Raw genomic sequence first — 14827 nt, 5'->3', positions numbered from 1 at the left:
CGATAGACATTTATACAGGAATACATTGTCCCCACTCCTAACATCCCCCCAAAATAATTTGCATCCAGTCTAGGCCTGGTATGATAATTTTCATAAAGTAGCAATGTGTACAGTATTTAGTTTGGAGAGCTAGAAAAGGTCCTGAAAGCAGCAAATTTCAGGGTTTTTTTTGATGCTCTAGAGAAAGCCAGTCCCCAAGCAGACACCTTTCTTGATTAACAGACAGAGTGACTTTCATAGCAAGCAATGAGACGGACCAATGGACCATTTTGTAGGTCTGCTCTGCCTACTCTTGTTTGATCCTCAAAGACTTTATGCAGGATTTGGCATAATCGTTACAGATTACAGACATGCATTTCAGTTGGCTTTTGCTTTAGTGCCTTTATAAAAAAACAGAGGGAAAGCCTTAATTGAAAGTCAACGAGAAGATTTTTGTTTTCATTGTATGTAAACAGTCCAAGCAGTTGAAGCTAGTTTATCATACCCTCAACTCCTGGGCCACTGTGAGATCGGAGCTGGGATCCCGCATGTCTGAGCCTATCTAATTTCTATTGTAGCATTAGTGACATAAGAGGGGAATTACCTTTCTCAAATGAAAGCGAGAGCAAGGAGGTGTTCACGTCCTTCACTTTCATATCCCTTGAAACCACTGTGTAGAGACAGCCCTCTTCTTTCTTTTCTCTTTCCCTCCTTCCCCATGTCCTCTCAAATCAGTTCATGGGGGAGAAGCACAGCTTAAGTGAAAACTCATTCCTGCTCTACCATTTACCCCTCAAGTTTGGAGAGGAATCACCATATGAGGTTCACAGTGGCAAAAGGGCAAGGTTGATTTGGGAGACCAGGAGTGTGGAGAAATAGATTATTCACGTGCAGCTTTTGATAAGGGCCATGACCTTGGAAACACTTGAAGATTAGCCAGGGCTTGTGGTGGCCTAAAACTCTAGAGGCTCAAAGACTACCTCATCGTTCAAAACGTGGAACCCAGCAATACAAGGTAGCAAGCTGTGGGGACTGTTTAAACCTCTGCATGGATCAAAGACTTCTTTTTAAAGATTAGGGATGATTTTTCTAAAGGGTGAGCCATTGCTCTGATAGTACATAAACAAAGCCTGTTTTAAACTTTGACTTCATATATCAAAATTTAAAAATTTTGCCCTTCCTAATGCCTTTCCTCCTTAACTTTGAGGTTTCTCACTCCTTAATAGAAGGGAAAAGGGTACAAGTAGCCTGCAGTACATTTTCATGATAGAAGTTTGGGTTTTGTTTTGGGGAGGAGGTACATTTAGAAACTGTAACAATTATAAAGAAGATGGTGATAGTCTTTAAAAAGAAAATGAAAATCCCTTATGGTGTATATATAAGATCCACTATCTAAATGGATAATTAGTATGTCCACCACTTGCAGAGATTCTAGTTAAGGACACATCAGAAAATGATTCTGTTTCTTAGAAAATTGACTGTCTATTGGCACCTCCACATTCCGCATCAGACAAGCTGTCTGCATACCTCCTACGCTCATCTCCCAAGCTGAGTCCTGTTTGGGAGCTGGGCTCATCCCTGTTCAGTTTTTTTCCCTTTTTCTTAACTTTATCAACTTCTCTAGGATTTCTTTAATTTTCAAAGATGGTAAATTTTTAGTTTCTTTTTTCGTCATCCCTAACCAAACGTCTTCCTTATTTTCTTTGAGGACTTCCTGATAAAGATCAAACGTATATTATGAGACAGGTCTACTCATGGCATAAATATAGCACTAGATCTCTAATGCAAAATTACTGGAAAAATCTTAGAATAATATGATTGAAGAAATAAGCATCTTTGTTTTGCTTTCTATCTCTTATCTCTCTCTCTCTCTCCCCTACACACGCGCACACACACATACTTTTATTTCATTTGATTTGTACATTGTTCCTTCATCTTAACTTCAGAAGTTGTTGAAGATTGGTTGGATAAGTTCAATAAATTGTTTAACATTTTGCTTAAGTTATACTTTTGGTAATAATATTTTATGATAATACTGTTAATCATTTTAATGTGTTCCATTTTCCACAGGGTAATGAGTAGGTCCCTCAATAGCACCAAATTTAGCAGTTACAAAGCAACAAAAACAACTTCCATCAGTAGCAACAATAGCGACAGCTACAAAAAAAAGCCATTTGTTATTTGATTTAAAAAAATGTTAACTCTCTTTTGGACTTAAGCATTTAGATAACATTTTCTTCTATTTGTACTTATTCTTTAACTTAATTTGGAACACTACTCTTTCTGTTAAAAATTTTAAAATGTGTGTATATATTTTGAAATACTTATATCACCTTCCATTATTAGAACTGAGAACATTAACAGAATTTAAAATGTCTTAGTAACTTGATAAAGTGATAAGATCACACCAGCTGGTTTGCTTTGCTAACTTTTTAGATTATCCAAAAAAAATCTTAACATGAATCTAATAATATATTTTATTACTGCTCTTGATTTTTTTTTAAATATAAGAAAAAAAATAAGGTGTTTAGAGCTTTCTATATTTGGCTAAAGGGTTCCACCCCAACCTTTAACACAAAAATAATTACTGTAAACAAATGGTCAAGAGGCCAATTATGATCTTCCAGGCATCATTTCCTCTAATATAAGCTGCAAAATGACAGCATCATTAGTCATTTTCAATTATAGTCAGTCAAAACCAGGGGTGTTTCATTTTCCCAGCTGTTTTGTTGTTAATTAACTAGATTAAGCTGTTTTTTTTTTTTTCTCCTGAGTTTGTTCTACTGCCAACATCAACATCTTAACATTTCTAAAAACTTCTTTGGGTTTATTTATTTATTTTTTTGCCTGATAATTTAAAATATATCACTCACAACAGATGTGCATCTCAAAATTTGTGTATGGTATAGCAGGTCAAGTGGTATCTTGTTGGTCACATGTTGCCCAATTAGATATTACGGTTATAACAATATTTGGATTTTACAAATCATCTATCAGGCATATGGTCTCATTTACCTGGTGCAACTTTTTTTTTGATAACATCAGAATCAATAGCAAGATAACAGATATGAGTTTGTCCCCCCAAATGAACAGATCCATTTTGACTGACTTATTTGATAAACACAATTTCCATGTCAATGATAATAGAAGCAGTTCAGAGAAGAATTATAGAGCGTAACAGTATTAGAGAAATTTTATAATTTATTAATACATAAGTAGGAGAATTTCATTTTTTAATGCAAATTAGCTTCACAACTGAGTAAAAAGTCTTGACTATGAGAGGTTGAATAAATGGTTATCACTTATGCTTGAATATAAGGAGAGCCCCACTTTCCCACTGAGAAGATAAAATTTATAATAAATTTTTGAGCAACTGATAGAACCATTTAGGAATGTGGATGAGATTGTCTAATGCCTAATTATATTTAATTTCTTAATTGATTAGCACTTCCATATTTGAAATCTCACATTTTATAAAATAACATACTAATTAGGAACGTTGCTTTTGCCACATTTGTATTTTATGGAAAGAGTTCATTCATAGATATATATTCCAGAACTCTAGAGCTTACTGTCTTCCTTCTAAGTGATTTGCAGTATGGCAGTGTTTGGATCCCCATATGGTGCTGTTAAACCTCTGTCCAAAGACAACTAGGAAGATAACTATAATAAAAAAATTAGAATTATTTATCTTACTGTAGCAAAGGAGAAAGCCCTCAAGAGAGACTGTGGGGCATCTCAGAGAGCATTGGCAAGAGCTGGCTGAATGATTCTAAAGAGGAATTAGGGAGGAGGAAGCCATTTTGGATTAGATGCTTTCAAGAAATGGAGTCAATGTGGTGATCAGGTATCTAACAACTTTTATCTAGAAGGTGAAAGGATTAAAGCAGGGCAGAGCTGTCACTGTTAAAGAAGTAGCAGTGCCTCATATTCATCACTTTTGTGGTGGCAGAGTGGCCTTGTCTCTGTCTAGTTTATTTTCTGTGACTGTTTTTTTATGTTCACTTGGGACCATCACACCTAGCTAGCTGCCAGTTACCAGAAGGACCGTTTTTCACTTCCTCAATGTTATCACTGGAATATTTATCCCTAACTTCGGTGCCCATTCCCAAAATATTAGGAGAGATCATCTTTTCATTTTTCTTAGATGTGAATTATTTACACCCCATCAGAATAACTTATTGTTTTGCTTTTTAAAACTATCTTTAAAAGACTTGTTTACAATGACCTTCACCACTGCTGTGAGGTTATACCCTAGGAATAATTGCTACTGGTTTATCAATTTTCTTCACTTCCTTTTTTTTTTTTAATTAACCAGTTCTGGCAGATGACTAATATAAGCATCCCTAATTCATATTTCTTGAGATTATTTCAGGCTACTGTGCAACTTTGTTGTTCAAAATAAAACAATTGAAACCCAAAAGACATTATAAGCTAATATGAACTGACTCTTTTGTGAGGAACTATTTTGGGGAAAAGTCAATTTAGACTTACTCAGTAGTTCATGCTGGAACTGGACAAGCATTTTAGAGTTTTGAATTTCACCCCTGGTCCTCAGTTGTATTAATTGCATTTATAGAGACATACATGGAGACATAGATGTTTCAATTACAATATTCACATGCACGTCTGTGTACATAAAGCCACACGTGGATTCATTTATTTATGTAGCAGATATTAATATCATGCCAAACATTGACACAAGAGAAAAATATAAGATTTTAAAATTTTGAAATCCCAAATTCACGTAGTTTAGAATTATATTACATTTTAAATTTAAAAGGGAAACCTATATTCAGAAATAATTTTTCTTGTAATTTCTGCTCTTCATAAAGAAGAAACTTCACATTGTTTGATATAAGAGTCTTAACATTTAATGACTAACTCCAAGTAAATTATATACAACGGAAAGCAATGCTCAGGTGCAAATGCCTGCTATAATGAAATTAGTTTTGCCCTTTTAAAAAATGATCTCAGAGTTTCTCCTTTTCGGTAAAACGAATCCACTATGACTGTTGAGTTTTGAGCTCTTGTGAAGAAAGCCTGGGATCTGCAGTTTGCTTAGCTTATTCAAAGTTTGAAAACTCTAGAAATCTAATCAAGAGTAGGACTTGCTAACTATTATTCCACTAATTTTATATTTAAAGATGTTGGAATTTAGATATACATTTGATTCCCTTAAATTTGGTTAAAGGTTATTAACATGATTAGCAAATTACATTTTACAGATTTTTATGAGCACAGCTTAAAGTTTATTATGTGAAGAATGCTGCATTAGCTGCTGCAGCCAAACATTTTTTGCTACCCAAAGGAACTTTACAGCCTAATAGAAAAGATGAGAGAATAAAAAATCAGGGCACATGCCAGAGAACCAAAAAGCAAAACAAAACCAAACAAAAAAGAACTTCCATAGTATATAAATAATCAATTTCAACTCTAAAGTACACCAGGTACTTGAAGAAGTTGTAAGGGTGTTTTTGTGACCAGCTGAATCAAAATCTATAGCCATTTTATGTGATGTTGTTTGCTAATAATTATGAAAGATTGGGAAACATACACTTCTGAGCTTCTTGCATTTTTGACACTTTGCAGTATCCTCAGATGTTTGTGGTACATTGGGGGTTACTACTTAATTTTTAAAAGCTCTACATCTGAAATTATATGGATATCTCATTTAACCATCTGGAAATAACAATGGGCAAGATAACATTCTAATAAATGAATAGACCATTCTGAGTTTTATGTATTAATAAAAGGGAATTGAATATATAAACATTTTATTTTCAGGATAGCCTAAACCAAATCTTTTAAGTGTTGAAATATTTTCATTTTAACTATTTTAATGAAAACTTTCATTGATTGTCTTCTGTTTTGCTTCATTAAGCGGTGCATAATAGCTAACCAACAATTTTACAGTACTTTACAGTTTGCAGAGTTCTTTTCATGTAAAATATCTCATTTAGTTTCTCCAACAAAACTATGGGTTAGGTGGTAGTGTTATATCCACATTTCAAGGATAATGAATTTGAGTGACCTACCTGATTTGCCAGTGATCACACAACCAGTAGTAATGAGTTAGGACTGGAATCCAGGATTTCTGATTCTAAAACACAGTGTAATTTAAATTTTTCTTAATTTTCAGGGTCATCATTGTAAGCATCGATTATTGTTCTATTTCATTGTACAGTTATTGATGCCAAAAACTTGGCCTCTATGCACTGGTGCCTCCTAATTGAATCGCAGAGACAGAGTTTGGGGTGAAGTAGAAAAGATTAGCTTTATTGCTTTGCCAGGCAAAGGGGGGGATACAGTGGGCTCATGCCCTTCAAAACTGTGTGTCCCAACCTGGGAGAATTTGGTGAGGAGTTTTATAGCAGTGGCTCAAGGGCGGGGCTGCTGATAAGGATCTGGGTGTGTGCAGGGCCTGCATTCCTTTAATCTGGCCTCAGGGGGTCTCCTGATGAGCTCCTGTGGTTCTTGAGGTTATCAAACTGTGACCTTCTCTCTGGAGTGAACAGTGCTTCATCAAGTAGTTAACATCTTCCATTTGTTAGGGGTTTTAGTTCTGCAAAAGAGCTCAAAGATATTGTTATGTGTATCCCTTGAGGTGGAACCAGGACCCTGCCCCAAGGCTGCACTATTGTTCCTTGACTGCTCCTCCTTTGTCTCCACATCCCCTCCCTTCCCTGATTAGCAACTATTCCAACCTGCCCTTTGGAACTCAGGGAAGGTCACGAAGGCTGAATGAAGCCTATTTCTTACAAACAAGAAATGGGGGGGCTTCCCTGGTGGCGCAGTGGTTAAGAATCTGCCTGCCAATGCAGGGGACACGGGTTCGAGCCCTGGTCTGGGAAGATCCCACATACCGCGGAGCAACTAGGCCCGTGAGCCACAATTACTGAGCCTGCGTGTCTGGAGCCTGTGCTCCGCAACAAGAGAGGCCACGTTAGTGAGAGGCCCGCGCACCGCGATGAAGAGTGGCCCCCACTCGCCGCAACTGGAGAAAGCCCTCGCACAGAAACGAAGACCCAACACAGCCAAAAATAAATAAATAAATAAATAAATAAACCCAAAAGTTAAAAAAAAATTTATTAAAAAAAAAAGAAATGGGGGACACAAAGACTTTTGTGTCCAGGAGCCCTGCAGGGTCCTGCTCAGTTTCATTATGTGCATGGAAAATGAAGTTCAGTACTGATCACTGTTGGTTCAGCTGAGACCCAGATGAAGTAATTTTCTTTCAGAAGCCAGGTTGTAAGATAAATACTTTAAATATTAGAATCTAACTCGATGCAGTGAGATGCTTACACCATGAGAAGAAAGTGAAACCTAAGCCAACTGTAGAAACAGCAAATTCCCATCTCTCCTCACCCACTCACTATGGGACCATATGTTTATTGAGTGGAAGAGTGGGCAGATCTCAGCAGTATGTAAATCAGTCTCTAATCTCTTTCTCCCTCTCCCTCTCCCTCTCCCTCTCCCTCTCCCCCTCCTGGCATATATAGGTGACTTCCTATAGGTTAAATGATATATGATGAGACTTCACTATCTGCTGCACTCTTATCCCTTCAATAAGTGACCAAGATCTTGACATTTTCTAGTTATCTACTTTTACATTTATTGTCTCTTCCCTATTATCTATTGCTATTTTGTTGCTTTTTTTGTTTTAAACTTCTAGTTCCTCTTAATATTCTGTCCCTGTGAACTCACTGCAACTTTGCAGGGGAATCAAAAGACCGAATATATATATATATTAATTCACTAATCTTTGATAATATTTAATTCTCAGTGTTTAGCTTGATGTCAGAATGGAAAAATATCTTCCGCATGTCATGACTTTCAGTGGTGGTTTTCCTCACTGATCAGAGGCATTTTTTGTTTACTTTTGGATTCAAGGCTTATGTTTTAATAAATGAAAAGAGTTATATTCATTGATGTGATAGTAAATGTTTAACAGCATGCACTCTGGGAGAAGAAATTAAAAGCCCTGATTTGACATGATCTCAGACACAATAGAATAAATAACCTTAAGAGCATAGATGATAGTTAAAATAGGAAGTGATGACTTTTTAGTATTTATTCCCGTGGCAGCTTTTCTTAAGTGGGATTCCTCAAGAAAATTAAGTCCTATAGAAAATGATTTAAGGACCTATTTTCTTATTTTTGTCAAGGATGGTGCATATCTAGTCCATTGTAGATGCTTAGGTAACTTATTACTTATAATGCACACCTTAGGCCTTGGTCCTGGGCAATCAGCATCAGCACCAGCTGTACAATTGTTAGGAATGTAAATTCTTGGGCGCCACTCAAGACCTCTTCAATCTAGAGCTCTGGGGCTGAGAGCCAGCAATCAGTGTTTTAACAAGACCTCCAGGTGATTCTGATGGTCCCAAAGTATGCGAACCACTGCTCTGGGGTATTAGGATAAACTCCCCCCCGAATCCATTGAGAAAGTTTGCCCTACGACCTCTGAGTCCTCTGCTTCCAGCTAATGGAAAAGGAAAGAATGGGTGCAGAAACCTCACTCATTTTTTAAAAGGGTCAGCCTAGAACTGAGAGATATTACCTCTGCTCCCATTCTACTGGCAATAAGTAATCTTATGGTTACCCAGTGGTGCGCTGGAAGCAGCGTGTATCTGCTCATGAGGGTCTATTAGCAAATTTTCAGGCATTTTGTGAGCTACTTGACATTCTCTTGGTAAAATCGGCTATAGTGGGAGTATTTACACCACAGAAATTAGAAAACACTAAAATCAGCTTTTTCCCCCAGAGAGCCAATTGTTAACATATACCAACACATCACGGACCGTATATGGGCTTGGCTGACTCTACTCGGAGCTCTGCAGCTATAATGACCCTCAAAATGGTCCTGCTTTGAACCAAATTGGCTGAGCCTTTATACTCTCACCTTGATCAGTCCTTGAATGAGGGCTACCCTGGGAAGGGCATGCCCTGGGGCAAGGCAGATCTCTGCAGCTGAGACAGTCCCTAAAGGGACTGACAGCTGAAGGGTGTCTACTGAAATCTTCTTCACCATTTGGGACAAGAGTCCTTCCTTAAAGTAGACTCTGAGAGGCTTATCCCCATGTGTACCACAGCCCCTCTGTCCAAGACTTGCTAATAGGATTGATCTGGGGTGAGTGAGGGCAGTAAGATATTTTTAATGTTCTCTGGAAAATTCTTGTATGTAGCCACATCAGATACTTTTTAAAAGAGTAAAGCCAATTGCTTAGATGACACTGTTTTTTTGTTTATTTGTTTTGCTTTCAGTAATGTTTGCGCTCTACTTCTTTTCAGTGAAATTGCATCTGGAGCAGCAGCCTGTATGCAGCAAACAATTGATAAAAATTTGTAGTGTGGTTGGCTAAAATAATTAAAATACCTTTGAAAGGAATTCCACCCAGAAAAGTTACTTTAGAAATAAAATACTATAGACATACAGTAATGTATTCACAAAATAAATTAATAACTTCATGAATTAAGTTACTTCAAGATGTTAATCAAATAAATAACATGTGTGTTTTTCTATTAAAGAGGAAGTTAGAAGACCTGAGCTCAGAGTGGAAGGCGGTAACCCATTTACTTCAAGAGCTGAGGACAAAGTGGCCTGGCCCTACCCCTGGACTCACCACTGCTGGAGCTTGTAAGTATGCTGGATCACATTCTCTGTGGCTGTAAACACTTGCTCAAAAGCACAACAGTGAGATGATCCCTGGGTAAAAGGGAAAATGTGTGGCAATTCTGAAAATAGGAATACACTTGTATTATTTACTCTGCAGAATGTCTTAGAGTAGGTTCCTTAGAAATAGACTGATTCAGAGTATGGAATGCCAAAAGTATATTGGGGTGTGTTCTCCAGAGATGCACCTACAATGAAGAAAGGTCCATGGCAGCGACAGCAGAAGAGGCTGAAGGGTGATTTGACTGCAGCAGAGGCCTCAGCCAACTCCACAGGAGCCTTAGAGCTGGGCTGGCTCTGCAGAGCTGTCCTGGATTGCAGGAGAGGGCCTGGCCTTTGTATTCCCGAACTAGGCAGTCATTGCCCAGGGGCTGCCCGCTGGGAGGAAAGGGAGATCTTAGAAGATTCTTCTGGGGCCAATGGCAATTCCAAGTAAGGAATACCATCAACAACCAGTACTCCCAGTAGCAGGGATGGGTGTGTTGTCCCTGAAATAGGAATCAGGGTAGAGCTCCAGAGTAGCCTCCAAGACTAAATATGTGAGGATTCCATCTCAACAAATCCTATATCCTTTAGATAATCTTCTTCAAATATGCCTACACAAATTCCTGAAGCCACAGAAACACACACAGTCCTCCTAGCACTTCCCCCTTGTCCCATTTACACGCAATCTTAAGAGCGCTTCCATTTTTAGTTTAAGAAAAAGAAAAATGGACCGTGGCTACCACAGTAGACTTGGGAGAGGAATGTTTCTTCATTTAGCTATAGTCTTAACTTTTGTTTTTATTGCATATTTTCAGTCTATTTTATTTCACTTTCTATTCATTTGTTAGTAGAAGGTATGCATAAAATCTCATGGCAGTGTTAAGGCTGGCTTTGAATCTCATGGGCAAGGAGCTAGAAAACTTCTCTGCTGTACCAGTTCTATAATTAAGCAGAACTAAAAAAAACATCTTTGGTTGTTTTTTTCTGTTACTGTTTTTTGCTTCCGTTTTTTTTTTTTTTTGGTCAATCTGGGACACCACAATTGCTATATCAGGGTTTATATTCAACTAATTATATCAGGTTTATTTCTTTTTACAACCTGTAATTTTTGGTTCCCTCAGCACATATGCATAGTTTGTCCCTATATAATCATTTATTGGTATTTGTTCTCTAGCTTTCTCCTGTATGTTCAGCCTCAGACTCTCTAACTCTGTAACGAGATTGGGTTCCGATGATTTGTTTGTAAGTTTGTTGAACTCTGAACATAATTATGGGTTTATGCCCCCTATTTAAGCAACTATCACGTGATTGGAAGGTTCCAAAGGCAGGGCACAGAAATCTGTTTAACATGTAAAGTACCTAGATGTGACGATAATATTTCTAGTGCAGAATAGATTCAAAGTTCCAGTTTCGGTTTCCAGAAACATATTTAATTCATCCAGTTAATAACTATTTATTGAGTAACTTCTATGTATTGAACATCATGCTAGGTGCTGAGGATGCAGCATAGAATAAGTTAAGGTCCCTCCCTTCATGAAACACATATAGTTGACCCTTGAACAACATGGGTTTGAACTGTGTGGGTACACTTATGTGCAGAATTTTTTCAATAGTAAATACTACAGCACTACATGATCCACAGTTGGTTGAATCTGTGCATGTGGACATGGATGCAGAGAGCAGACTGTAAGTTATCCATGGATTTTCGACTGCAGTAAGTCGGCGGCGCTAACCTTGGTGTTGATCAAGGGTCAACTGTACTCTGATTGGAAGAGAAAGATGATGAGCTAATAAAGAAGAAAACAGATACTATCTTGATATTGTTCAGAGTTATATAGTCCACAGATTGATATCAAATGGACACTTGTTAGAAATGCAGAATCTCAGGCCTCACCTCAGACCCACTGCATCAGAATCTGCATTTTAATAAGATCCCTAGGTGATTCGTTTGCACACTGAAGTTTGAGAAGCACAGTTATGGAGAACAAGAAAGCAGGGTAAGAGGAAAAGTGAGTGGGAATGAAGACATGATTGTCTGTAGTTGGGTCAGTGAAGCTTTTCTATTAAGAGAACGCTTAAGAACATGAGAAAGTTGATGGAAGTCAGGAAGTAAGCCTGGATGTATATATCCATGGGAGACTGTTCCAGGCAGAGAGAGGACAACCAGAGCAAAGGCCTTGAAGTGGAGCAAGATGCGGGAATAGCAAGGAGACCAGTGAGGCCAGAGCAGAGGGCGAGGGGACACATGGCCAAAGCAGAGGGAAACTACATCTTTCATCTCTCCTGCCCTACCTCCTTCTCCCCCGGCTAAGAGTCTCATCTGCCTTACTACTCCTTCCCTTCCCCCACTTCCTCCACATTGCCACCAGTGGGGAGAGTCTGAGAATGCCCTCAGCTCCAAGCCACTGGTGATAGCTGGTGGAGTTGGGGCCAGAGCTGGAGAAGAACTGAGGGAAAGAGGAATTTTCTCAAAAGCAAGGCCTTTCATTCCTTATAGCAAACTGACACAGAGCTGGGCATAAAGTAAAAATGTTAAATGCACAAATGTTAAATACAAGTGAGTCAGGTCCAGAGCTGGGCACCAAAATGTTACTAAACTCAGGTCCGGCTGCTCGCCACTTGAAAATCAATACCCGAAAGGCAGTTGTTGGTGGAAAGGAAAGTTGCTTTTAATCAGAAAGCCAGTAATCTGGGGAGAAGGTGGACTCATGTCCCCAAAAAGCAACTCCGAAGATTCTGCACGGCCGTGAAAGTTTTAAAGGGAAAAGGGGAAGTAATCTCAGTTAATAATTGGGATAGGGGGTCAGAATCATTGCCATCCCCCACTGCATGCAGGCTTGTCGACTTCTTGTGATCTTTCTTTAGATGTTATCTTGTTCACATAGTTTGTTCACGAGATTGCTGAAAGGGAAGCTAGGGAAGAGATCTGGTCATCTGTTAATTACTTATTCTTCATTTCTACTTCTTTGATCTATGGAGAGAACGAACAGGTTAGGCAAGGTAGTGTGTGATCAAAAGATTTGAAAGGTGTGCTAGGGCCAGAGGTGAGTAGAGCATGACGGTGCCTGATTTAAAGTTAGTGACAAGACACAAGGCACCTCCTGCAGAGAAGTCTTTCCTGCAAAGTGCTCTTTCCTGCCAAAGCTGCTTATAAAATCAAACATTCTTTTTTTCTTTAACATGGTGGTTTAAACATCAGAATTGAATTAAGAATGTTTAACTTTCTGGAAGTCAGGAATATAATCTGAAATAAATACAATATAAAAAGGGAAAATATAATTTGTAATACAGTTCTGATATATGATTATTATTTCATACACTATATTGTGATACAATATAACTTATCATTCATTGTAGTAAGTTTTTTCCGTTGCACTCCTACTGTTGTGCGAGCTGCTTTTACATATATGTCTTTATCCTCAAAATAATTGCCAAGTATATATGGTTATACACAGTATTTTTAAGGTAAGGATCTCAAGGCTTGAAGGGAAAATAGTTAGATGAAGGCCACACAGCTGGGAGGAAACAGAGCCAGGATTATAATCCAAGTGTGTCAGGCTCCAAAGCCTGTGTTTTGTTTTGTTTTGCTGTGCCTTGCACTATCTCTCTGTCCAAGAACCTAATGGAAATTCTAGATATGAAGGCAGCTAGCCAACAGTTAATGTTATTTAACTCAGTCTTAGATGTATGGGGAGTAAAAGTGAAATATGTTTCTCTGTCTTTTTCACTTAAGGAGTAGAAAAAATCAGTTTATTCTATTTGAATTTCTTAGAACCATAGAACTCTGAACCTAGAATAATCATTGAAAGTATCTAGTTGAATATATTTCTTCTGTATGTGTGGAAACTGAGGCCCAAGGGGCCTTTTTCAAAATACTAAACCGAGCTCCTTTATGACTGCTTACTTACATTATGTAATGTGATGAGGTGGTTCTGCCTGAGTTGTATAAATTGTTTCAATTAGCAGGACAAATAGGCATGCTGGAAAAAAACTTTTTTGCAGTTGTTGCTTAGATACCTAAGTGTATCAGTTTTCTATCTCTGCATAAAAACACCCCAAATGTAATGGCTTAAAACAAGTGTTATTACTTGCTCATGATTTTGTGGGTCTGCAGTTGGCCTGTGATTAACTTAATAGGTATTCTGAAGGTCTTGCTAGGGGTCATTCATGTACATGCAGTTATCTGGCAACTCAACAGGAGCTAGATGGATTCACTCAAATATCTGACAGCTGGCTGTTGGCTGGAGAACCTTGGTACTTCACAAGGCCCATCATCCTCCAGTAGGCTGGACTGGGCTTCATTATATGGCATTGTCAGGGCAGTGTTTCAAGAGGATGAGGGTGAAAGCTACAAGATGTCTTGACGCCTAGACTCTGTAATTCATACATCACTTCTGCTACATTCTATTGGTCGAGGCAAGTTTTCAGTCCAGCCCACATTCAGGGGGCAGAGAAATAGATTTCCCCTTTTGAAGGGAGGAGCTGCAATGTCACTGCAAAGGGATGGGCATACAGGGATGGGAGGCTTTATTGTGGCCATCTTAACACCCAAACCACTACATTGAAGAAAAAGGGGGAAAGCAGAGATCAAAGTGTTGGTCTATATGCAATGTCCTATGTCAGTGACTCTCAGACTTTACCATCATCAAAATCACCCATTTCTTATTAAAGCACAGATTGTGGGGCTTCGATTCCAAAGTTCCTGATTCAGTAGATCTGGGGTGACGCTTGAGAATTTGCATCTCTAAAAGGTCCCCAGATGGTGCTGTTGCCGCTGGTCCTGGGACTGCACTTTAAGAACCACTGCCATAGGCCTGTGGTGAGTGGGGAAGGAGTTCATCCCTGCTTCCTGCGAGCAATATAGTGCAGAACCTGAGTGAAAGCCAGTGCTGTGGATACCAAAGGGACCTCCACGTTATTTCAGGACCACCCGCCCCAGGACTTTGTAGCTTGGGAGTTCGAGTAGATGTACAGCACGCCTAGGCAGTATTTGCCTAGCAGAGCAGCTTAGAGACCTGTGGGGAGAATAGCCATGCTTATGCAGAGCTCCCCTGGAGAATCTCATAAACGTTTAGATAGGCAGGACTTTGAATCAGACTGAAGGCCTGCTTGGCAGATGGAGGCAAAGAGCCAACAAATCTGGTTGTAAATGTCAATGTGACTCCTTTCTTATCCACAAGCTGCTGG

The 14827-nt window shown here is 38.7% G+C and overlaps 1 protein-coding gene across 5 annotated transcripts in view; it reads left to right on the top strand.

Annotated features, from left to right (window-relative positions):
- Window positions 1–14827, top strand: part of DMD (dystrophin) — a 2259822-nt gene that overhangs the window by 1737930 nt on the left and 507065 nt on the right. For all 5 annotated transcript variants that reach the window (XM_082446317.1, XM_082446321.1, XM_082446320.1 and 2 more), the window contains one exon: window positions 9511–9619. In XM_082446317.1, coding sequence (XP_082302443.1) covers window positions 9511–9619 — 109 coding nt within the window. The remainder of the gene's footprint in view (window positions 1–9510; window positions 9620–14827) is intronic.

This window comes from Balaenoptera physalus, assembly GCF_965194825.1.
Source record: "Balaenoptera physalus genome assembly, chromosome: X".
Taxonomy (NCBI): domain Eukaryota; kingdom Metazoa; phylum Chordata; class Mammalia; order Artiodactyla; family Balaenopteridae; genus Balaenoptera; species Balaenoptera physalus.
This window is presented reverse-complemented; position numbering and strand designations above follow the sequence as displayed.